The sequence below is a fragment of the Artemia franciscana genome, chromosome 10, assembly GCF_032884065.1.
Source record: "Artemia franciscana chromosome 10, ASM3288406v1, whole genome shotgun sequence".
Classification (NCBI taxonomy): Eukaryota; Metazoa; Arthropoda; class Branchiopoda; order Anostraca; family Artemiidae; genus Artemia; species Artemia franciscana.
Window position 1 is genome coordinate 42,047,224 of NC_088872.1, and position 27,320 is coordinate 42,074,543.

The following is a 27,320-nucleotide window of genomic DNA, read 5'->3' on the forward strand; positions in this document are numbered from 1 at the left end:
ATACACCTTTTTGATGATCTAGATGTACATTGTGTCTTTTGATTTATTTCAACAGCCCCTCAATATTCCCGTACAGTTGCAAATTAATATTCATAGCCATTTCTAAGATATTGCAGATACAGATACGTCTATTTGACAACCTGGAGGCACGTAGTTCGATTTAGTTCAACTTTGCCTGAAAATTCAAGCTTAATATCATTAGCCCTTTCTGAGGTATTGTAGATAAAGCCTATCAAGGTAAAAATTTATTCATGTTTTATTTAACATACGATGAATATATGCTATTAATCCACACAAAGATTTTTATATTCCTCAACCCCCTTAACATTCCGTGATAATCCAATCTAATAGCCTTAGCCGTTCCTGAGATAATGCACAAACTCCCTTTTTACAGCCAACGTCCCTTGAAGGACCGATAGTCCCTAGTTCAACGTCCCTTGAAGGACCGATCTTAATACCATCAGCTGTTCCTGGGCTATTGCAGATACGCCAATTTAGCAACTTGGATGGAAATACTGTCTTTGTTTTAACTCAGCACCTGCCCTCAATATTCCCTGAATTTTTCAGCTTAATGCCCTTCTCCGTTCTCGATATATTGTAGATACATCATTCGGCTAACCAGAAAAGACATAGTGTCTTTTAGCTTGGTTGAGTCATACATTTCCCCGCGAAATTCCTAGAAACTTTCAACTTAATACCCTTAGCCGTTCTTTACATATTGCAGATATGTCCTTTTGACAACCAGAATACACATAGTGTCTTTTGATTCAGTTCAACATCTCCTGAAAGTTTCAACTTGATTCCCTTAGCTATTCCTGAATTATTGCAGATGCGCCCTTTTAAACTCTATATACAGGTAGTGTCTTTTGATTTAATTCAACATCCCCTCTAAATTTCCTGAAACTTTCAACTGAGATTTTCTACAAGCCCACCTTTTCCCTTATAAATATATATATATATATATTGAGACAATTTTTAATTTGAATAATTTTGACTGTTTAGAACAAAATGATCATCTCAAAATTCTATCAGATGTCTTTGGAGGTTGCAGGAAGGGGGTAGCAAATAGAGCAAGGGAGGAGGGCTGGTTGCCCACCAAAACTTTTGAGTATTAAAAAGGACACTAGAACTTTCAATTTGTAAAGAAAGCCCCATCAGAAGCTTCTAAGACCAATTCTTCCATATGAAGTAGCTCTGAAAAAAAAATACATTAAGGGCTGATGGCTCTTTAATACAGGCAATGATAGTGCGTAGCTCTAATCGAATTATATTTTCTTGTCCTGCTCCTAAATACCCGAAATTGGGCTTTGCTTTAACAAGGAGAGGGTTTTGTAAATTTTTCCCACCATCACTATTTAAGCTGGAACAAAGGATAATTACAACTGTTTTACATTGAGTTAATCCTTTGTATTCTATAGTTTAAAGCTTCTTAAACCATGGTTTAGAGTTATTCAGATAAAGCAATCTCCCCATCTTGAACTCCGAATCTATCGACAATAGTAAAATGCTACCCCTCCCTCTAGTACTGAAACTTAAATACCGTCCGACAAGCTGGGACGAGGAGAGGGAAGATGGGTATATTTAACTTACACTGCAAAATACATTTAATAATATAAAGCACCACCATGTAACGTTGCATCCTGTGGAAACTAGCGGATCCTATATAAGACATTTTGAAGCTTTTAAATGAAAGATTATGTCATGATTATTTTCTAATATAATTTTTTATTGGGGCCAAAGCTGTCCTTCTTCTTAAAAGCAATCTCTTTCTTGTTGCTATAAAAAGTTTCTCACAGCATCTCCTTTAATCATTGTTTCGACTAGATCACCTTAGGATAAAACAAACTCAAAAACTCGTAACCATTCTCCTCAAGGAAAACACAAAATTTCACGCTGACTCCCGGATTGGAGCTCTTAAATATGCTGAACTTTACGTAACAATTTTTATTGCGACTCCTTTCTGGTTATGTTTTCCCTTTTCTGTTGCTCATAACTTCTAACAGGTAAGTATAGATTTACTGTTGTAAATTACCGTAAAATAAAACCCGGTCAGTAAAATTGGTAAAAAAAGGTGAAATTGATAAAATAAGGAAAAATAGGATACAATTGCTGTTTTAGAGTTGCCCTGTAGCTAGAAGACCAGTTGAACATTTTTTTTTTTGTCTATCATTTTTCAGCTTTTAATAATTTTTTTCAAAGATTTTTGATTTTCCTACGCTTAAAAAGGTAATACTCTTCCTCTATTTGGAAAAGCAATAAAGTTTTGTAAACATAATATGTAGTTTAGGATACAAAAACTGAACTAACACCATTTTACTTGTTAATAATAAATTGGCTTTGATTTGTTTAGGGTCAAAGGCAGGGGCTAATTTTTGCCCAATACACTGACACTTCAATTCTTTTTTTAATTCTAGGACACTCCACAATAAAATTATGTAGCATTTTCTTTTTTTACAATCGTCCTTTCCTTTTCCAGAAAAAAGGAATCATTTATTACTTCTAATTAAGGTTTTTCAATCATATATCCTCTAAAAATAAACTCGTTCATCTGTAGTGAAAAAAAGAAAAAAAAGAAGGCCGAGTGTGTCCTCTTCCATTTCGTTCCGCTTCCATCTCGGCGTGGGCGTTAAAATAAACGATCGTTTATTGTAGTGACAATAGACAGCTCCATTGCTGCCGTCAAAGTCTGTTTTACCTTTTTTTATTATTATTATTATTTTTTTTACCACTCAATGTGTCCGTCTAAATACTATCTTAAACACCACTAAGAAACGCTCAGTAAAATAAACAGTTGAAAAAAAAACGACTTTTGTGTCTCGGGGTTAAAAGGTCGGCTGACTTAACAAAGCATAGGACGTTCTAATGTATTAAAGTAAAGATGGTTAAAATTTTTAAATACTAAATATTACCTGAAATATAATTCTGTGTGCGGTTAAAGTTAATCTATACTGTACAGTCTTTAACCGCACACAAAATTATATTTCACGAAGCGTTCCAACATTTGGACATTTCATGCTGAAGAGAAGGAAATCGGCACCGATTAACCATATCGGTGACGAGAAAAGCTACGCGTGTTCTAGACTCTAGACTGGGTAACATTACTACAAGCCCACAGGCCAAGTGATATTGCTTTCTGAATACTTTTGGTAAAAAGGTTACATAAACTGTTCATTAAAAAAAGAGAATAACCATATGCAAATTGAGTGATATGCTGTAAGAGAAGGATTAGTCAAATACCAATTTATCCCTCAATTATAAAGATTTCACGACGGAATGAATGAGTGCAATTAACAGTTATATTGCTTTCTATCGCCCTTTCTGTATATCCAGTCAAAATCACAATAACAATATCATATCCAAACCTGTTTCTCCCAGCCTGACACCGTAAAACACCAATTTTAAAGGGGTCCATAAAATTACGGCAAAATACGTGAAATACCCAATTTGACCATTTACAACACTATCTAGAATCCATATATATATATATATATATATATATATATATATATATATATATATATATATATATATATATATATATATATATATATATATATATATATATATATGGAAACCAGTTAAGACCGGTTTCTACAGTTCCGAAGAGCAACAACTTCAACTATTAATGATCTCCACGAAATCCACAAATTCTTAGGACTTGTATTTAGTAACATTTTAATATCACTTGCCACATGTAAAATAGTAAAACAGGACACACAACTGGAAATGCAAAAAAAAAGAAAGAAAGTTATGTATAATTTTAGATACTGCTTCATCACTTACCCTTTCTCTTTCATAAATAACTAAAATTTCTAATTTTAAGCAGCTGCCAAATATTAATAAAAGACGACGAAAAAAAGTAGCAATCGTCAATTAAAAATTAATTCTGAATGATACTTTTTCTCTTCCCTGTGGAACAAGGACTTGAGCAAGACGAAAATTTCTAGCTGGAACACTGGACCTAAACAACTCAAATTAAAATGCGTCAACATTCAACTTCAATTCTTAACATCAACATTAACAAAAATTAACTGAAGGTACTTAGAAAATATATATATATATATATAATATATATATATATATATAGATATGTATATATATAATATATATATATATATATATATATATATATATATATATATATATATATATATATATATATATATATATATATATATATATATATATAAATCAAACAACATGAGTCAGCCCTATTTGGCCGTACCTGATAAAACCCAAAAGCATAACATTATGAGATTTCGATATGATAAGAACTTAAATCCTAAGCCAATTTGTATATATGAAGATCGTAAGATTGCCGACGAAAACACTGTTATTTTATAACATTCTTAATAATTTTAATTCAGTATTTGTCTGTTTTGGCAACTACAATTTTAGTTACGTTTTGCCAATGTTTATCAGAACATCTATATCACACGGTAAAACTGATCAGAAAGTCACACTAAAACCGATTACTCCGCCCCATCTAAAATTTCGACTAGTGATGCTTCTGGTAACAGAAAAATTGAACAAAATATAGCGTTTATTTTCACAACAAGGCAACCTCCCCCACCCAGCCCCCACCCCCAAAGTTAAAGAGATATATTGTCACAAGTAGACCACAGTGAAACATTTGGATAGCACGGCATAAAATTTCTATTTTTAACATTTCTGAAGTGATCATTATCTCAAAATAGCCGGTAATGCTTCAGATTTCACTTATAAAATAAGTTCAATTCGTTTATTAGCTAAAACATTAGAACAACTTAGGAATTACAATAAATACTACCTGATTTTCTCTCGAAGCAAAAATGAAGAGAATCCATTAGACTCTGTTTTGGTCAATTTGTCTCAACATTTACGAGAAGCTTACCATGGTATCTATTTTAAGTTAATCTTGCAATTATTTACTGGCCTTACAAAACTTTAAGCTCTTGGAGCCTGAATCTCTAAAGCTACATTTCCGGATTTGGTAAAATTCAATACCAGATTCTGTAGATTTGCAATCCTCCCTCCAACCCGAAAATGCCAAAACAGAATGTCTTAAAGCCAAACACAAGTGCCTAACTAGATACTGAATTAATGGGTTTTCGAGGATGAAGGAGGTCCGTGTACAAGACAAATATACCGTTGTGCCACTTCTCTACCCAGGAATAACTAAGGAGGAGGATTAGTCGCAAAAAAAGAAGTCTTGGGCATTAAATAGTAACAGTATTTGATTTTTAATATTATTGAAAACCTCCCACCTTTCACGTTTCGGCCTATACATCATGAGATAACATCATAAAATAAATTGTATTATTCATTTAGCGGAATCATTTATGCAGGTTGAAACAGAGTGCAAATGTCAAATGGTTCAAAAAAGGTAAATATCAGCCATTAAATAAAACAAAAACAGAGTACCAACTCTTTCGCATGTTTTTGTTCACGGTTTAGAGGGAGGGAGACCCAATCCTTCCGTTGGATACGGCAAATAATTATGCAACTGAAAATTGTTACTAGGTTCAATTTCCTCAAAATAATTTATAACCCTGTATCAGCTAAACTGTTCGCAAATACGAAAATAAAGTAAGTCTGACGCATAAGTTAATTATTAGATGCACTGGGAAGTTTAATTTATGAAAGCTGAATTCAATCAGGATGGCTGAATTCATGAGAAAGTATTTTAAAGATAATGTCATCTTTTTGATGACAAACATGTATGAGACAAGTTCATACTTTCACGACTGAATAATATCGAAATAAGAAAAAATAAGAAAACAAGAGCCAAAGAAAGAATGTGTAGGTACGTGCAAAAAATTATATTATGTGCTAAAGATGAAAGGATGTTGATTTACTGACTATTGACCTCGAGTTTGACTAGAAGAGCTTGAAAGACCGTGGCACCTTTTTCTTTAGTAGACCACTCTACAATATCAGAAAGCTCACTCGTCGGACTTCGTCTCGAGGACGACGCCTCCAATTTTCTATTCTCTGAAACTTTATAGGATCCGGGCTGAACAAGTAGCTGAAATGCTACTTGACATGAGTATAGCTGCTTCTTGTAGCGAAAAGGTACTGCATTTCTCCCAGAAGAATTTGGTAAAACAGGGTAAAAAACAAGCTGAGGACTTTCTACTTCTTCCGTTTTTGAATCAGTTTCGACAGGATTTTTCGGTTTTGTCAATCCAAGTCCGTCAGAAGGATAAAGCTGTCCAGCGTCCAAAAGCTGTCTTATGTGACACACTTCTGCTGGGTAATAGGCAGAGGGCCATCTATCGGAACCTTCAACGTTTACTGGCGTATTTTCACGAAACCTTGACAATGAGAAGGGGAATCTACACCAGCCTATGAGGTGATGGTCCTTTGAATTTTTCTCAGATCCACTGAATTTATATTCATTTGAACAGCTGCCACAGTAACAAGTTACTTCAGGAACAAAATACGAGGAAGGGATACCAATGAAAGACTTAAACAGCTTGCATATATTAATATAGTTGCAGCCGTGCTTAAACGAGCCAGCAATACCTGTGGCAATAGCTGCGTTTTGCTTTTCTTTTTCCTTAACAGAGCAGTCGAAATCGGCCTTTTCATAGTAGCCACTAACTATCAGTTCTAGATTGATCAATTGGATTTCTTCACATTGACCGTAAAGATCAAAGACAGCGTAACAAGGATCACTTATACCAGAGGCTACCTTTCCTAAATCTTTTCCATCAATTAGAATATGGAAATCTCCATCTAAAGACAAGGAAAGCCCAACTGTAGAATGGACAGCAATGTTATCTAAATTAAATGGCAGACGACTTTTCGCTTTTTGACCATTGACGAACAATGTGTCAGCACTTACCACCCACGCACTTCGACGAAACCCTAAAGCGGTTACAGGAAGAGGATTTTTTTCAGTTGGTTGACAAACAAGCCCAACCATTAGAGATGAGTTCCATCTGTTTGTCAGCTTTTCAATCCTTACTTCACATTTCTGACCTTTTACAATTGGCATCCGGCTTAGAACTATACCTTGATTATAGCTAGCAGTACGCTTTGCACTCAAACCGTTATTAACAAGACAAATATTTCTACCATGAATCTCACTAAACTTTATCTCTTCTTCAATAGATTTTGACGGCCCAGCTTCAATATTGACGTCCTGAACAAGAGAAGCTGGTAGATTTGCACTTAAGGAGCCCATTGACAAGGATTCGCCTCCAGGTGAACTAGGATGGTATGCAGGATTCCCATTACTGACAATTCTAACACGGTCAACCGCCCCGTCCAGTTCAACAAAAGGGTATATTGTATTATAATGATTAGGAGCAGCAACGCCTAAATCTAAGCCATTAACCTGAAATACAACCACCCCAGTTTTGCCCCTTTTCATAGTCACTCTGTCGTCAGGTCCCAACCGTTCAAAGGATGACGACATAAATTTTTGTTCTTTGTTGCTATTGTGATACAGACTGGAGCCACTGATAAACCAACGATCGAGACTGGCGACTATATTTGCCAAGTTTTCGCTCGGAGGATCTGTAGTTATGAACCCAAATTTAAGACTCCCAGCGAATAATGGATGTCTGCTTTCTACTCGAATTTCAAAATTTTCATCTCTGTTTAGTTGATGAGACGCACATACAAGGGCATTACGGGAGTACTCGCCTCTCACTGCAACTGTATTCACATCTGAAATGAAAAAGTATGAAGAAATGAGCGTCGATATACTTGTTTTAGCGAAGCATATGATTAAATCTAGTTAGATGCTCATCTATAGCACACAACTTTGCTGCACTGTAATGTAAAAGAAGGGGCTACGTATCGAATGGTGCTTACAGAAATGATATGGCCCAATAATACAAACAACATTTCGAAGATACAGACTGCAGAAATAACAAACGAAGTTGTTCGATTTTATGAAACAAATAAAAAAAATGTCTTAATCTGGATTAATCACTTGTTTTATATCAGATGAAAAGAATAGGAAAGAAGAACTGGACACCAACATTTTGGTAGGAAATATTGAAGAGGTTCAGCTAAAGGAAAAAAAGTAATAGAAAATAAATTTGACTATTAAATTTGTCGATATTATTCTCAGTAAGGTTCCTACTAAATGACCTAATATTTCCTCAGAATACCAGACAAATTTGATAAATTCACGAAGGTATAGAAAAATAAATAAATGGCATGTATCTATCACTAAGGAGTAATCCCTATAGGAGTGGTAAATTCTTCCGTATTAGATCTAAAGAAGCTCTGATAGGTGACACTCTCCGCCGCAGACTACATACAAGAACATCTAAGCCAGATTAATGACAGTAAAATTTAGTTTCAGCACTCAGATTTTACGTCCCGATGAAAAAGACTGTCTTCTTATAGGATATTAAATAATAAAAACAAGTTTTTGAACTGAAAGTAAGGAGCGACATTAAAACTTAAAACTAAAAGAAATTATTCCGTATATGAAAGAACTGTCCCCTCCTCAAAGTCTCGCTCTTTACGCTAAAGTTTGACTCTTTGTCACAACTCTACTTTTTAAAGCAACAAAAATTTTAGCGTAAAGAGCTTGGCGCTTTACCCGTTTTTTGCTATTTACGCAATTTATTGTCTTTTCATACTAAGTTTTTCCAAGATATTTGATTATTGAATCAAGCCCAACTTCTAATAACAATTTCTACTATGCTTCAAACTTTTGGATTTTTTTATGGTTTTTGAATTGCTGTAATCCCTTGTTAAAATATACACAAATATTATTGCAATAACCAGTTTTCTACTCTTTAAGCAATTTAAAGTCTTTTCACAATGTGTCTTTTCAAAGATATTTTATTATTGAATCAAGTTCAACTTCGAACGACGATTTCTAATAGGCTTCAAACTTTTGGTTTTCTTTTTAATGTTTTTGAATTTGTAATAATTGCAAATTTTTGTTTTTTGGGCCTTCCTACTAACATTATATAACTGGATGCGTTCAGACCTGTAAGCTTAATCATTTAGCGACTTTGATTTTATCAAAAAAAAACTATTATAAAAATTTACAGGTATTTTTCTAGTTTGTACTAAAACATTAAATTTATTGCTCAAGCACCATAAATATTTTTCCAGTTTACATAGTAACTTCAGTGATTCTGAATTGAACTTCAAATTTTTTTCAACTTTTTTTCCATGTCTTAAAAAGACATTGCGTGTAATTTTAACAAAAGAAATTCGGTAATGATGTTTTTCTAACAACTAAGCTTCAAACTTTTCATTTTCTTTTTTAAGGTTTTTAAATTGTTGTAACCCCTGGCTAAAATATATAAAAAAAATGCCCAAAAAATATTCCCTAAAAAAATTTGGAGCCGTTTTCGAGATTATATGATTTTCAATTCCATTTCCAATACCCAGTAAAAAAAAAAACTTTTAATCACACTGCTCTTTTACTAGAGCATTCGTCCTTGAAGCATCGGTGAATAAAAGTCAAACAGTGAGTTTGTTTTAGTGTCACTCTTAAAATTCACATTTTAAAAAACTTGTAAAAAAAAATATTTCTTTTCATTTTCAATATTATATCTGGCGTAATATAAATATGATGAGAGATCCCTCCCTGACTCCCCATGACCTTTACGATACAGTTTAAATATTGCATACTAATGCCTAAAAAACGAATTTCACCACTAACAATGAAATAAAAAAAAAAAGAGTTTTTCAACTGAAATTAAGGAGCAACATTAAAACTCAAAACGAATAGAAATTATTCCGTAAACGAAGTGTTTAACCCTATCGTCAATAACTTGCTCTTTATCACGCTAAAATTTTTAGCACTTTTAAAAAGCTTCTTATTCTAATTAAACGGTCCTTGTCTTTCAGGAGTCGTTCTTACAAATGGAGACAAACAGTCAAACTTTAGCGTGAAGAGCAAGGTATAAAGAAGGGGTCAATCTCTTCATATACGAAATAATTTCTTTTTGTTTTGAGTTTTAATGTAGCTCCTTACTTTCAGTTCAATTTTTTTTATTTAATTTCTGATTGTTTTGCAAGCAATGCCAGTAAATCTCCTCCCCTAAATCATCACGTCATGTGGCAGCGCAGCAAAAATACTGATAAGGAAGGATCAGGCTTGCATGATCTATCTCTCTCATAGGGGCTGGAACAAATTGTCAATTTTGACACATATCACGGCCCAAGCGAATCATTTCGCCTTGACCTTTTTCTTACAGATCACCTTGGCTCCTTTAAAGTAGACACTCATGCTTTCACAAGTGACCACGTCGCCGTCATTGTACGGGGAAACTTTCGTATTCCGCCTCCAATAAAGCATGAGCGGACAATCTGGCTATACAAAAGAGGTGATTGGGACGGTTCAAAAAACACTATTTGTTCTCAGCAGTGGAGACCCTTTCTTCTTGAAAGCCCAGAGAAAGCTGCAGAGAAGTATCAGCAGGCCATAGTTCACTCTGTTGAAAAACATATCCCCTCAAAGCAGATCAAGGTGTCCAGTAAGGACAAACCTTGGTTCAACGCCCGGTGTAAAAAGGCTATCGGAGCAAAGCAAAAGTCACACAAGCGATAGCTGCTTTCAAAGAGCGAATAGACCAGGATCACATTCATCAACACGTGCAAAGATGCAGTTCATGCGGTTCGGCAGTCCCGGGATAAGAATAAGGAGAAATTTGCCACCGAGGTTAAGCATGCTTCGGCAAAGAGTTGCTGGAGAATTGTCAAGAAGGCTTTACCATCGTCCAAGGGGACTTCAATTCCTTCTCTACAGATTAACAGGCTTTTGGTACAAGATCCACAGGAAAAGACTAAAGCATTTGCTAAGGCTTTTGCCAAATTCAGTCCCGGGATAAGAATAAGGAGAAATTTGCCACCGAGGTTAAGCATGCTTCGGCAAAGAGTTGCTGGAGAATTGTCAAGAAGGCTTTACCATCGTCCAAGGGGACTTCAATTCCTTCTCTACAGATTAACAGGCCTTTGGTACAAGATCCACAGGAAAAGACTAAAGCATTTGCTAAGGCTTTTACCAAATTCTCGATTCTGGATGAAGACGGTAGAGAAGTGCCAAATTTCTCAGATCGAACATGCACTTTCCTGAATCGTGTGAATCCTTCGGATTCTGCAACATCTTGATGGGACGAAAGCCACAAATCCTGACAAAATACCAAATGTTGTCCTCAAATCTTGCAGCGCCGAACTAGCTGAACAATTGTTATTGCTTTTCCGGATATCCTTACGCTCCGGAGCCTTCCCAAAAACACGGATATCCGCCCTTGTTATGCCTTCCTTAAAGCCAGATGGCGATCCAACGATCATGGGCCTCTATAGGCCTATTAACCTCCTCCCCTGTGTTGGCAGTCTATGGGAGCGTCTCCAATAAAGCATTTCAACAGCTCCTAGAATCAAACAACCTTCTAGGCGATCGCTAATAGATAGATAGATAGATAAATAGATTTATTCACACGAAAAGCCCAATTGGGCCATGGCGACATACACAAAACAAGTAAAAAAATACAGCAACAAACAAAGACTGAAAAGGCATTAAAACTAATTATTTAAGAAAAAATCACGATACCTCATACCTACCCGAACGAACTTTCCAATATTATTTATACTTAATAAATAAATAAATAAATAAATATATTCGCAAATTTGATGGCAGGCCGTTAAGCCTCTACAAAACAAAAATCTTAATTTGTATTTCTTCTAAATTTGCATAAGGAGAAAATGTCACTTGAATAATATTCATCAACTTCCTTCTTGAATGTCCGTAGGTTTTTGGAGCAGATTACTCTTTCTGGTAAGTTGTTCCAATGCTGAACAACTCGGTTGCCGAAAGTCCATCGGCCCATGTCCTTGTAAAAGCGTTCCATACTCACTTTGTACTGATGTCCTCGGATATGATTTTTATTGAACTGCACGATTCTCTGGGCTGGTACGTTATCATAGGCTCCATTGCAGAGCTTGTACATTTCAATAAGATCACCACGATGGAATCTATAGGCGAGGGTTGGGATTTCAAGCTTTCTAAGCCGCTCTTCGTAAGGAAGGAAGCCTAACCTGGGAGAGAATTTAGTTATCCTCCTCTGAACATTTTCGAGAGCATCTATGTCCTTGTTGTAGCATGGTCTTGTAGAACAATGTCCATACTCAAGAATCGGGCGGACAAGGGACTTATAGAGCGTAGCAAGCATTTTGTCGTCCTCGCACGAGAAGTTTCTTTTGATCATACCAGCAACTTTGGAAGCCTTCTTGACGACAGCTTCATAGTGGCTACTGAAGTTCAGTTCAGAATCGACTAAGATGCCTAGGTCTCTTTCTTCTCTACTAAGAGTGAGTGCAGCAGAACCAAGAAAGTATGAGGACGAAAAGTTTTGTGGACCCAGAGTGAGGATATGACTTTTCTGGGTATTGATTTCCATGATCCACTTCTTCATCCAGTCATCGATTCGTTGGAGATCCGCCTGCAGGTGGTGAATGTCTTCACATGACGAGATGACACGATAGAGCTTTGTGTCGTCCGCGTAGAGAAGGATGTCACATTTGATGCCCTCAACTAGGTCGTTGATGTAGAGATTAAACAGAAGGGGGCCGAGAATTGACCCCTGGGGTACTCCGCTAAGAACTTCTTCTTCGGTATTGCTGAGACAACCTTCTACGCACACAACTTGCTTTCTGCCAGTTAAGAAGTCCGTAATCCATTGAAGAAGACTGAATGAGGACCCGGATGAGGAGAGACCGTATTTCCTGAGCTTCTTGACGAGACGCTTATGGGGAACTTTGTCAAAGGCTTTCTTGAGATCCAAGTATGAGATCAATCTGGAACCCCTTGTCGATGTTTTTCTTCCGATCATCTGTGGCACAAAGCAGTTGGATCTCTGCAGATCGTTCCTTAAGAAAACCAAACTAACAGTTAAGTAACACCTACTTCCCAAAATCTACTTATCAGCGTATCCGCTCTTAGTACTAACCCATTAAACTTATTAACAAGGCCTAACATACGCTTAGAAAACCTCAACTACATTCTTTCTAAATTCAACCCCTTACTAAACCCCCAAAGCTCCGCCCCGTAATGCAAAGCCGATCTAACCCTAGCATTAAAAACATACTTTAGCAGTCCTACATCTCTAGTTTCCTTGATACTACTTTTACTTAACAATCCTAGTAGTCATTTTCCCTTACTTTCTACTATCTTGAGATGTTTCTTCCATTTCCCATCTGACGAAACCCTACAACCTAAGTACTGAAATTCATCTATATAGTCTAGTGTCCTACCTTCATACATAAACTGACACAGCGAATCTATCTGTTCTCCACTTTTCCTAAGAACCATTACCACCGACTTCTGCATGTTTAATACTAGTTTCTTATTCCTAAAATAAAAAGATACTAGATCTAGCAGTTGTTGCAAATGTTCTTTAATTTCCGCTACTAATACTATGTCATCTTCAAAAAGTAATGCCATAACGCTTGCACTTGAAAGCTTAATTTTTGGGGAGCCTCTGTCTATCAAATATTCTTCAAAATCATTAACATACGATGAGAATAACCTTGGGGAAATTGTACATCACTGCTTAACACCAAGTCTACTCCTAATAACCCTAGATAAATCCTTGCCTATCCGTACTACATTCTTAACTATATTATACAAAGACAAATGCGATTAGTAGCCCTAGTGCTAACAACAACTCTATCATTAAACTTCTATCCACTCCATCAAACGCCACTTTAAATCCAAAAATGCAACAAAGAGCCTGCCCTCTTTTCTCCTAATCTGTTTCCTAATCATTCCTAATAAAATAAAAATCTATAGGACTATATCTATAGGACTATAGGACTATATCTATAGAACTATATCTATATCTATATATCTTTAGGACTATATCTATATCTATAGGACTTTAGCCTTTTTTTAACCTGTCTGCGAATCTGATAAAATTCCATTTTGGTCTATCCAATTATCTATCCTACAACATAATATCTTAGCAAAAACCTTACTAAGCACATTACTTTGGCTTATACCTCTATAATTCCCATGGTCTAATCTATCCTCCTTTTTAGATAACGGCACTAGAACAGATATAGCCCAAGACAAGGGCCATTCTGCACTTTTCAATATACCGGAAATATGGATTCTGGGGTAACACTCAACATTAGACTACCTAGCCGCCTAGCATCAGGAGTGGGTCGAACTTTGGTAGCGAGGTAAGAACTCAGGCTATTGTCATTTGACATTGCCATGCGTACGGTGTTCGTGGATGTCTGTTAAGAGTGATTGAGAGCTTTTTTTTCAGATCGTTCACTACAGGTTGTCCTCGACGGGTTTATTTCCTGTGAATATTCACTGAAAACAGGGTTTCCCCAAGGCAGTGTCTTAGGACCAACGCTCTTCCTTATCTACATTAAATGACATGGAGAACAACCTTGCAAGCCCTCTGTGTCACTTTTCCGACGATACCACGACACGCACAGCCATCCCAAAACACGAAGACCCAACACAAGTCTCCCTTTCTCAACAGACGGATTTTCCTCAAGTTGAAAAGCGGTCTGATACATAAATGATCAACTTTAATGCATCAAAAACAAGGAGCTTCATATTACCCGATCAAAGGCACCGCGAGAACACCCCAGTTTCATTTTCAAAAATTAAATCATAAAGAGAGTCGACTAGCTTCGTCTACTGGGGATCCATTTCTCGAACAATCTCTCTTGGAATAACCACCTTGATCGGCTGAGAACCTCCTGCGCGAGAAATCCCGAGGTCACTCTTCGCTGTAAAAACCTTCTTCCTTCCAGCTCGATTATTCCACTTTGCAAGTCCTTCATCAGACCCACAGCTGAACATGGATGCCCACTATATGATGGTCCAGAAAACGCTGTTGGCACCAGTCCCGAAGATTCAGAATATGCTCAACGCGGCAGTCTGCGCCTCTACACATTACTTACCCAAGCCTCTAAATAAAAGGTTTGATGTAGCGTCGATGGCTTATTTCTATAGCTACATGAATTAACCTCATTCAGAGGAGCTTTCTCGCATTGTTCCCCCTTTTTCCAACCAACAAGACAGACGTGAAGGGACACAGTTCGGTACAATTATCTAAGGGAGGACACGTCAAGAACCGAGCACTTGAGGAACAGGTTCATCCGGCGTAGCACTTCTATCTAGGATGATCTTTCCTAGGGATATTATTCCTACAAATTCCTCTGTTTACTCCTTCAAAAGATGGCGGATATTCAAAACCTCGAGGTTTAGGTACGAGGTAAAGAAATGGCGGCATACTAGATACCTTTAAGTACCTGGCGCCGTGAATATAGGTATAAAAAACTATGTAGGAAGTATTTACTTTGATTATTCGGTACGAATTCACAAAAAATAAATCAACGAGGCCCCTCGCCCCAACTTTGTCAAGGAGGGTGTCTAGCGTTCAGATGGGCCCCCGTAGATATCATAGTGGATCTAGGTCGCATACAACAAACAAAACTTCTCAAAAAGCTGAGTTTTCAGCAATACATATATAAACACAAACAATTATTTAAATAGTTTCTCTTCATTAAAAAAAAAACACTTTTTGAAGTTTTGACCAACAAAAAGAAAAGATAAAATTAAATGGACAGATACTCAAAGAATTTTTCATGAATGAAGTTAACAGTTTTAAAGATTGAGTTAAAAGTTTTAAATTTCGATGTTTATGGTTTATTGCAGAGCTTTTTCAATTTCTTTTATTTTGAAGAACGTCAGCGTCTCTAGCAGCGGCTCCTCTTACCCAAAACCCTCACCAGTTGGTCCTTATGGATTATTGGGATCCAAGGTGCATGGAAATCATAACAAGAAAGGTCGAGATGCATGCCCCCTTCCCAGACTCAAGAAATGACAAAAAGCCTCTAGAATGACAATCCTAACAAATAACCTTAGACAACAATGCACGTCATGGCCCCAAGAATTCGTTAAATCACTTCCATAACAAAAAAAGTTTTCTTGGTCCGTAGGGCCAGATACAGAAATTGCACGCCTTATTGTAAGCATTTTGTTGATGCTTTTCTCCTACAAAAATAAAGCCATATATTTATAACGCCGGAAATATATTTTCCCCAATAAAAAGAAAATGTAACAGCTCTAATTCAGCAGGCTTTTCTAGCGTTCAAGATTTGTAGCGTATTGGTGACTGAGGCCTCAAGGTACTATCATATAAGCGAATGACATCACATCTGTCAGCGAATGACAGATGTACATCAAATGTAGATCTACTACAGGAAAAGAGGCTTTGGAAAAAAGCTTTAATTTTTTATATGATTTGTTATTACAACAATTCACATAATTGAACTTACAACATAATCATAATTTTTTTTCCGAAAAGTTTATAGATTTTAAAATCATTTGGAACTGCGGATTTTCTTTTTTTCATGATGAGGAATCGACCAAGTTTGTACAATTTTTTTTTTGATAAATTTCTGGTTGTTTCCTTGTTTCTTAAATTTTCTATGGTTTTGCTAGAAAACTTAAGGAAAAAGCTGAGAAGAAAAAAAAAATACCTTTTAATATGATTCCTGGTCCACAACACGTAGAAAAGGTATGAGGAATGACGACATCCATAGTTAAATCATATCCAGGTCTTCCTTTTAATACTGAGATTCCTTGACGTGGAACTGGATTATGTATAAGTGAAACTTGTGCACACTGTCCATAGAGATCAATGATAGCGTATACACCTGGGTAAAGAAAATAAATTATTACACCTCAGTCTCACACAGAGAAACTGACTCTATGCATTTCTATCCAAATTACACATAAACTAAAAATGAGTAAATATCTCTAATTTCACAGTTGTTGTGATTAGCACCATTAATGCCATAATTAGCAATAATGGCGTTAAATCCAACACCATTGGCCTTAAAAAAAACTTTACCTAAAATTACCTTCAATGCTGGTGGTGTCTCTATGTTATGATCTGACATCCCAGCTCAGTCTCCATTCAGCGTTGGCCCAGTCTTGGTCGACTCCTTTCTTGAAGGCTTCAAGGGTTTGAGACTGGACAGTGACTCCAGAAACGCTGTTCCAGAGTGGGACAGACCGGACTGAGTAGAACTGTTTGCGCTCTCGCTTGATGCAATAGGTGGCCTACAGCTCCTTGGTGTCCTCTTGTCTTGGTTGACAGAGATGGAGAAAAACATGAGGTCACTTTCTAGCAGATTACGAGTATTTATTACGTCTCCACTTTTCCTACGTATACTAAATTTTTTACCACTTTTCGTATACACTTTTACGTATACCACTATACCACGTATACCACTTTTCCACGGTATACTAAAGTATGGAGTTGAAAGAGTTGATACGTTCAACTTGCAATGCAGTGATAAGCTTTGTCACTCTTCTTGGAACACTCTCAGGTACCTTCACATACATCTAACAGTGGGGAGAAGCTAGGGTCATGCCAAATTCTAGGTGATGACGGACTATGGCTTTATATAGTTTCATAATCAAAAATGGCTTCCTAGTCGTGAATGTTTATTTTATGAGCCCAAGGGCGCGGTTTACTTTGGAAACCTGAGCTTGTATGTGGCAGTGTGGCAGTGAAATTTTAACTCATTGTCAGCAATAACCCCAGGTCATTCTTTTCAGTGACTGGCTCAAGCTGAGCATCTCCTATGCGATATGAACGCTTTGGATTGTTGCGTCCACAATGCAGGGTAAGAGCAGTGCTTAAGCGAAAGAGAGATAGACACTAAGCTTGGTCAACTTGGTAAGCTAGTGAACTTGGTCAACTTCAATACTGAACTCTTTAGTTGAAATCCCTTACCCATTTGAAAATATAATTTACAGAATGTTTCAAAGCCAAACACAAGAAGCTAACTGTATGTATGGCTTTTTACTTGTGTATAACACGCTGAAGGCAGTCTGTGCACAAGATAAACGTGCCTTATGATAACTAATGATACAAAAATACACATTTCGTGTATACACATATTTATATGTGTCAAAATACACATACAAAAATTAACGCAATTTTGGCATTCTAGTCACACAGGCACAAAGACTCGCTCACTTAAACGTCTTTTCGTGATCAATACAACTAGCTTTGAAGTTTAATTTTTCCATTCAGGAAAGAGCACATTTTTCGACATGTAAGGCGCATGTTTGATTTCACTTAGCAAGTTACTCGCTAAACTTTGCTCAGACCAAAATTCTCACTCCTATCATTTCTTGTTTTCCGGGCTAATAGCATATGAAGAATTGAGTAGCTTTCCTACAAGCCATAAATTGATATGACAATCTGGAGAATGCCTGTGCAATAACTATTTAGGTTTCACTATCATTTATTTGAAAAAGTACAGGTTGAAATCTGAGCTTACTAGGGAAATAGACTGTGCAGGATATTGAAATTCAACCCCGAAAATGATTAATCATATATTATTTCAAATATACTCAAAGGTAAAATAATATCTATTTTTTAATAGGATAGTTGAAGAGTGGTCGAACATAGCATTAAAATGGTATACATTTGGGGCTACCTACACGGAAATTCAAGACCACACAAAATTGGCCTAAGACGCCCCCACCCCTTCCCTAAAAAAAGAAGTAAAACAGCGATACAAGAATACAGTTCTATCCAATTTTTACAAAATGTAAAGTCTGGGACCCAAAGACCACAGTAACTTAGCACCACAATTAATACATATGCGTTAAAAAGTGTACTGAATTTCAGCCACTTTCAAAGGCTTAGTATTTCACACCAAAATATTTGCATTGCTATCAGAGAAAAACTAAACATACCCCATGAATCCTGTTGAAAATGTCAATTGTACCCACTCTGAAAAAAATAAAAAATCCTAAAACCGAATTTTTTAAAACTCGCACGATTTCCAAAAATCGTCTGACAAAGAATTATCAACATCTACAGGGGCAGGGGCTTTGTACCCGTGTCCCGATGATATCTCGAAAAGTTCATACATTTTTTTCTATAATGTATTATATATTCTATATGATTTGCTTGTCTTTAGAGTTCGGTTTCGAAGTTAGCACCCCCCCCCTTCCCTCCCCCATAAGAAAACTCTTCAAATTTCCCTGCAGATTAGAACTTCCATATTGTTCGTCCAATTGTGAAGCACAAAAACCTTACAATTTATTTTATTTAAGATTGCCAAAGATTGTCCTTATCGGCCAACAATCTCAGGCCAAGTGAAAAACAGGTAAGCCCTAAATGTGGCGGGAGGATACCCCAAGGAAAGATTAAAGGGGTATGGGAACTTTTTGGAAGGGTGTAAAGAGGGAGGATTTGAATAGATTGTGATGGAGGATGAGCGTGCGTAGCTGCGTTGGCCTCAGGCGGCTTGGTGCTGCAGTGAGTTGTTAGAAACATAACCCCATATTCACAACCAATAAATGAAACTAGAGACTAAAGTTTATAGAAACCATACTTTTGATTTTCTTCCAAGAGCGCTTCAACAATTTCACAAGAACACAAAAGTTAGCATAGAAATGCATCTCAAGTGCAAGTTTGCTTATTAAGATAAAATAATAAAATACTTACCTGGAGGAACATAGCTAAAAGCTGGTCCTTGATCCCTTCCATTGACGTAATAATGAAGAGAACCTTCTTCATGTCGAGCCATTCCCAGACGCGTTCCAACAGGTAGAGAATCCAGATCGCACGGGTAACCATTACGAATTAGTTCGCCGTCCCTCATAAGGGATGAGCCACTTAACATCCAAGTGTCATAATCGATATCTGTTAATGTACTTGGAAAATCTAGCTCTTCAGGACGAATCAAGGTAACGCCTAAAAAATAAAACATTTTTTATGCTTTCCATCAATGTGTTATTTTGAAACTATCATCACAACCACCTCTAGACCAAATTGGAGTAGTCCCTACTCTGAACTTCATTCGAAGAAACCCTGGAAAAAAAGTGGCCATACAATGTAAATTTTCACTTTACTCCAGCATAAAATTCCAGATCTTGTACTTATACCGATTTTCTTCCGCTTTTTGAACATTTTGCTACGTTAGAAACCTTCCTTAGGGTGTCAGTCAGGTTCAGGTTCTTTTCGGTTTCAGAGTAAACCAGTTTAATAAAATGTTTAATGTTTCAAAGTCATGATGTTTATTCTTTTTAAAATAGAGCGATGTACCCAGATTCCGGAAATTTAATTTTACCAATAACAACCACTTAACCGTTAAAGTTGCATGTTTATTTGAATTTTTGCTTGTACTGATTATTAAAGCAGCATTTTAGATGCCATCTTTAATTACATAAAATTTAATGACAGGTTAATCTCTCTCTGACTCTCTCAATCCCTCTCTCTTTCTCCATCTACTTCATTTGCTCCCTAAAACCACCTGTAAAACATAAAATATGTATAGACATGTTGTTGCTAATTTTAGAAAGTAAAGAGGCTAAAACCACTCACAGGAGAGGAGGTGGGGAAAGAAATATTATAAAAGCGGTAGACAAACCAGTGATGCTGTTCTTGAAAGCAAAAGCTACAATCACCAAATACGATTTTTGCGGCCATATTTTTATGAGATACCGAAATGTTAAAATAATTCTTAAAAATAAATGTTCAAAAATCCAGATTTAATTTTGAAGAATTTTCAAAAGACTTCAGGTAACAATAATGATACCCTTGAACCTATTACTAGTGTTTATAGACGACAACAGAACACATTGTCAGTCAAAATACTTTAGTTAAAAAGAACACCCTATATCCCAGTCTCACACAGTTAAATTTCCACAAAGATTGATGAAACTTCAGACTATTAGAATCCAGAAATACACAACATCACTAATATTTTATTTGTTTGTTCAACAGAGAATTATCATACAGCAAGAGTAAAACATGTTGAACAAGAGCTAAGAGCTCATATGGCACTTGTGACGAGGCAAGAAGAGCTAAGAGCCAAGAGATCATATGGTATGAGCTCTAGCAAAATTCTATGAATCAATAGATTGATTTAAAAGGAAAATAAGAGGCTTAATGCCGGTCAGGATTTAAAATAAGAGCTGTGAGTCACGATGTCCTTCTAAATATCAAAATTCATTAAGATCCGATCACGCACTCCTATGTTATAAATACCTAATTTTTCTAATTTTTCCTCTCCCTTTAGCCCCCCAGATGGTCGAATCTGGGAAAACGACTTTATCAAGTCAATTTGTACAGCTCCCTGACACGCCTACCAATTTTCATCGTCCTAGCACGTCCAGAAGCACCAAACTCGCCAAATCACTGAACCCCTCCCCCCAACTCCCCCAAAGAGAGCGAATCCAGTACGGTTCCGTCAATCACGTATTAAGGACATTTGCTTATTCTATCCACCAAGCTTCATCCTGATTCCTCCACTCCAAGTATTTTCCAAGATTCCCCCCCTTCAACTCCCCTCAATGTCAAAAGATCAGGTCGGGATTTGAAATAAGAGCTCTGAGACATGAAATCCTTCTAAATATCAAATTTCATTAAGATCCGATCACCTATTCGTAAGATAAAAATACCCCAATTTTCACGTTTTCCAAGAATTCCGGTTTCCCCCTCCAACTCTCCCCAATGTCACAGGATCTGGTCGGAATTTAAAATTAGAGCTTTAAAGTGCAAGATCCTTCTAAATATCAAATTTCATTAAGATCTAGTCACCCTTTCGTAAGTAAAAAATACCTCAATTTTCAAAATTACCCCCCCCCCAACTCCACCAAAGAGAGCAAATCCGGTCCGGTTATGTCATTCACGTATCTTAGACAGGTTTTTATTCTTCCCATCCAGTTTCATCGTGATCTCACCGCTTTAAGTATTTTCTAAGATTTCCGGTCCCAAAACTGCCCCCTCAATTACGCTTGATCCGGTTGAGATTTAAAATAAGAGATCTGAGTCACGAGGTCCTTCTAAATGTGAAGTTTCATGAAGATCCGATCACTCCTTCGTAAGTTAAAAATACGTCATTTTTTCTAATTTTTTAGAATTATCCCCCCCCCCCCCCCAATAGAGCGGATCCGTTCCAATTATGTGAATCACGCATCTAAGACTTCCGCTTATTTTTCCCACCAAGTTTCATCCTGATCCCTCCAATCTAAGCGTTTTCCATGATTTTGGGTTCCACCACCCCAAACTCCCCCAATGTCACCAGATCCGGTTGGGATTCAAAATAAGAGCTTTGAGACACGATATCCTTCTAAATATCAAATTTCATTGAGATCCGATCACCCGTTCGTAAGTTAAAAATACCTCATTTTCTCTAATTTTTCAGAATTACCCCCCCCCCAACTACCACAAAGAGAGCGGATCCGTTCCGGTTATGTCAATTATGTATCTAGGACTTGTGCTTATTTTTCCCACCAAGTTTCATCCCGATCCCTCCACTCTAAGTGTTTTCCAAGTTTTAGGTTTCCCCTTCCCAACTCCCCCCATTGTCACCAGACTCGGTCGGGATTTAAAGTAAGAGCTCTGAGACACGATATCTTTCTATATATCAAATTTCATTGACATCCGATTACCCGTTCGTAAGTTAAAAATACCTCATTTTTTTCTAGTTTTTCAGAATTACCCCCCCCCCCCCCCAACTATCCCAAAGAGAGCGGATCTGTTCCGGTTATGTCAATCATGTATCTAGGACTTGTGCTTATTTTTCCCACCAAGTTTCATCCCGATCCCGCCACTCTAAGTGTTTTATAAGTTTTAGGTCTCCCCCTCCCAACTCCCCCCCCAATGTCACCCGATCTGTTCGGGATTTAAAATAAGAGCTCTGAAAAACAATATCTTTCTAAATATCAAGTTTCATTGAGTAATAAGTAATAAGTAAAAAGTTTCATTGAGTAATAAGTTTCATCCCGATCCCTCCACTCTAAGTGTTTTTCAAGATTTTAGGTTTCCCCCTCCCACCACACCCCCCCCCCCAGTGACACCAGATCCGGTCGGGATTTGAAAAAACAGCTCTGAGACACAATATCCTTCCAAACTTCAAATTTCATTAAGATCCCATCACCCATTCGTAATTTAAAAATACTTCATTTTTTCTATTTTTTCCGAATTAACGGGCCCCCCACTCCCCCCCAGATGGTCAAATCGGGAAAAAAATATTTCTAATTTAATCTGGTCCGGTCCCTGATACGCCTGCAAAATTTCATCGTCCTAGCTTACCTGGAAGTGCCTAAAGTAGCAAAACCGGGACGAACAGACCGATAGAATTTGCGATCGCTATATGGCACTTGGTTAATGCCAAGTGCCATAAAAACTGATACAGATGCCATAAAAGAAAACACAAAGCGGAATTAATAACCAAATAGAAACAACGCAGTGGAAAGTTTTGTAGAAAAAAAAAAATAGATAATAGAGGACGAGTTTAAACAGATCAAACATTCATAGAAGAAAAACGTTTCTGCTGTACACTATGCTAAAAACTTTTATTTTCTTTATTTTACTGGCTTAGTCCTGTCATTGGGTTGTCTTTTCTGTCTTTCTTTTTATTTCTAAATTTACATTGAAAATTGAGGCAAGTAAAGATAAAAACACACAATCAAACATTCGAATAAGCACAAAGAAAATGAGTAACTTTATTAAAAGGCGAGGCGTGGCTATAAAAACATGAAAACATTGTTGCAAAACAATTTATTTTGAACTTATGCTATTTGGTTATTATCACCTTCAATATACATCCCTCCTCTATCCCTACAACGCTCCTTGCAAATTTTACACTGTTCGAAACAGTGCTAGAAGCCTTCTTCTGTGAGCTCCTTAATGGCGCGTGCCACTTTTCCCTTCACAGCTTCTATGGAGTGAAATCTTGTTCCTTCTAATACAGTTTTTTTCGTATTGTTTCGCGAAGTTGAGCACGAATCTCAAGGTAGTACTGTTGACTAATACTTTGACCTTCTTAAGCCCAGTGAACGTATATAATTCCATAAATATCGAAAAAAAAGAAGTAATCATCACTTTGAGCCTTGATTTGCTCAGTCGGTCGTTTTATAGCTCTCAGTAAAGTTGGGCCCTTCCAGTGCATGGATTGGCACTTAGTTTCAGGATTATAAGTGAAGATTTGTCACATGATATCACACTTTGCAAGACATTCGAGTCATTTCCAATTGCATTCAAAGGGTCAGTGCAAACTGTTTTGCAAGCCTCTTTTTGTTCAATCGTGGGAGTTTTAGGCACCATTTTGGCACACACTTTTTGTATGTTAAAACTGCCATGTAAAATTTGCGTTACACATTCTTTGTCAATTTTTACAGTTTCAACAATCGCACGAACAGTTAACCGAATTTTTCAATATTTTCGTCCCTTTTGATGTAAAAGGGTGACCCAGAGTGAATCATTTTCAACGTCTTCTCGGTCATCCTGGAAACGCTCAAGCCATTAAAAACTCGTGCACGTGGTAAACTTTCATTGCCATACACTTATTTTAATAAAAGATAAGTTTTAGTAGCGCTTTTTCCAAGTCACAAGTGAAACTTCACGCCAATTTGCTGCTCTATTATTAAATTTATGATTTTTCTGGTAAAACAAAACATCAGCTGTTATACAAACGAAGGCCGCGGCCAGACTAATTTGTTTACAAACCCGGGAGGCACCTCACTCTAAAGAGAAGGCATCACGCTACCGAGCTTCCGGTCGTTCTCTTTTGACGAATGCGCAATTCTTTTTTGGAGGCATCAGTCTCACTATTTTATAGCCACGCTCGTATGATTTAGCTTTGTCAAAGGTTTGACATTTACGTCATTTAGAAAGCAGGATCACATCACAAACAAAAAAACAGAAAATAGAAATATCTACAAAAATAGAACCATTTACACCTAGACTTCCACAAACTGATGCTGAGAAAAAAAAGAAGTGGCTATACCTGCTTCAATCGATCCGGACCACCTATCTACCATTTTTTCGAGAGCTATTTCAAAAATTTCACCATCCTGTAGTGGACGATTTGTTATAACAATTGCATCATTGAATTCTCCAATGGCATGGGGGCGACAAGCTGTTAAACCATTATTAGTGATACGAGCTTTTCTTCCATGTAGTTGATGAAAACACAAGTCTCTAGAAAATTAAATAAATGAAATTATAGAAATTTTTATTATAGAATTATTTCAAGTTGACTTTAAACTTCAGGGAGTTTCAATAATTCTATAGGGACTGTTATTACAAATAAAAAAAAAATCAAATGAAAAAGGGAAAGCATTTCTTCTTCATACTAGTGGCTCGTCATATAATATTATACATTCATACTGCATGAGTCTGCCTTTTTACCCCTAATTCTAGTTTTATCCTAAGGAAGTTAAAAGAACTCTCAATTTTTCCACATTATTTTCATTCATCCAGGCAAGCAAGATACTAATATTTCCAACTAAATGCCTAAAATTCTTTAGAAGTAGAACTAAATGGTTACGAAACTCCATATTAATCAGAAAAGTGGAGATATTCAGAAATATATCTCATGCAAAAGGATATGCACTATCTGAGAGGGATGTCAGATTATGTCACCAAACCATTTGAAAACAGAGGCTTTAAAGATACATTTAGGAAAAATAAGGACATTTTTTGAAGTCAAAGTCATGACAGGATTGAAAATTGTATAGCTAGAAGGCTCCCAGTTCTTCTGAGCCCTTCCTTTTCAACTTCATCTATATAGGAATTTTATAACTCATTCGAATCAGGATCCTCCTGGAATATGATGAATCCCTGAAAGTCACACTCACTTTTCAAAGATATATTCCTTCATCTCCTTAGCTATCTTCAGAGATGCAAGTAGACAGGAGGATCCGTCACATATTGAATGTGACCAGCATGGAGAAGCCATGCTAGAATCGACAATCTGTGTGACTAAACGGATGGCAAACATCCGTAACTCCGTCTATATAGAAATGCTACATGTTTTTCAAAACCAGAATTATTTCACATAGGGTTCACTTAACTTTTCTTTCTAATTTCCTAAACCTACAAAGAGAATTTCCTCGACTTACAGAGACCTAGTGGAAAGTTGCTTCCTCACCGGACAGCATGTTTCACGAGGAAGAAAAAAAAATTTAAACCTCAACTATCCCAATAGTAGGCCTAATTCTTTCTTCATTTGTTTTCTTCTTATCTTTTATATATTCATTGTTCAAATACCATTGCATCGATCGCATATTACATATACACGCATATTTATAATGTATGAAGGTAACATAAAACATGGATTTTTAGGACCCCTAAGAAATCTGGAAAGTTTTTGGACAGACAACTCAGCAAGCCTCAGATCTATTGTGGAGATAAACAAAGCTTCTAATCAAGTATCGCATAGCATTTATTCGGTCGCTATTGGAAGAAGGTTTTGGGTCTATCTACCGGAGAAGTAAAGCCTGAGAAATCCTCCCGATACCTATCGAAAAAATCAGGCGCTCACACATATTTTCACTTTTCACTCCCAACAACATCAACACATCTTTTTTCACTCCCAAACTGCATGTCTATACATTTCGCCATCTACATAACTGCATCTTACTCAAAAAACCGAAAATAGATGGAAGCACAAAATCACCATCTACTCATTAAACTACCATCCATATTTCACCAGAGAACAAAACTATAAAATTACCGACGATACGCACCTGACAAAAGTAGTCTATTAATGAATAGACCAAATGCTCGGCATTGTTTGTAATTCTAATAAAAAAGAAATTAAATTCAAGTAAGGTTAGACATACGTATTTACAACATCTCCTGGGGAAGGCTGATACATAGTGCTTGCCGAAAGGCTTGATGTCATCATTGAGCCTGGAGTCCCACATTCTTCTTGACCATTTGTGACCATATTTCGGTCAACAATTGTGGCAGCGGCAGCCTGACCGTAAAGGTCAATGACACCATACACATTTGGCGGGACGTTAGAAGCTGCTGGACCTTGATCAATTCCATTCACGTAGAAATGAAGCATACCACTATGTGCCCTCATCACTCCAACTCTGTCACCTTTCTAAAAAAAAGAAAAAACTTTTTTTATTGGCAAACAAAAATATCAAGTTGACATTTTTTTGAAAGAAAACAAGAAATAAAAAAGTAAATAATCAACGATGCTTTGGTGAAAATCCTAATACACAGATTTTGTAGTATCTAAACAAAAAGAGGGTATCCCAACTTTCCAAAAGTGAGTTCTTGTAATATTGAGTCCTTTAACAAGTCTGTATTTATTCGCCATACTCAAAAAGACCATCTTTGAAAAATCATTTTTTTTATTGTAATATCAGAACACTACAGAGTAAAGGCTTCTAAAGCAGCTCGTAACACCATTCAGCCTTTGAAGTAGAAAATACATGCTACTTTCTTGGTTTCGTAAGCTTTGTAAGTCCTGTAAGTTTGATTCATCCGGATTCAAACAACTTTTAGAGCAGGAGGAAACAAGAATAGCGATATATTTTTATACTG

At 36.7% G+C, this 27,320-nt stretch overlaps 1 protein-coding gene across 1 annotated transcript in view; it reads right to left on the bottom strand.

The window, feature by feature from the left end:
- Window positions 1-5,281: 5,281 nt before the first annotated feature.
- LOC136032203 (neuralized-like protein 4) overlaps window positions 5,282-27,320 on the bottom strand; it is a 56,219-nt gene continuing 34,180 nt past the window's right edge. Inside the window, exons 9-13 of the mRNA XM_065712409.1 lie at window positions 26,603-26,871; window positions 24,763-24,956; window positions 19,473-19,721; window positions 16,477-16,653; window positions 5,282-7,659 (exon numbers count right to left, since the gene is read on the bottom strand). Coding sequence (XP_065568481.1) covers window positions 5,834-7,659; window positions 16,477-16,653; window positions 19,473-19,721; window positions 24,763-24,956; window positions 26,603-26,871 — 2,715 coding nt within the window. The 3' untranslated portion in view covers window positions 5,282-5,833. The remainder of the gene's footprint in view (window positions 7,660-16,476; window positions 16,654-19,472; window positions 19,722-24,762; window positions 24,957-26,602; window positions 26,872-27,320) is intronic.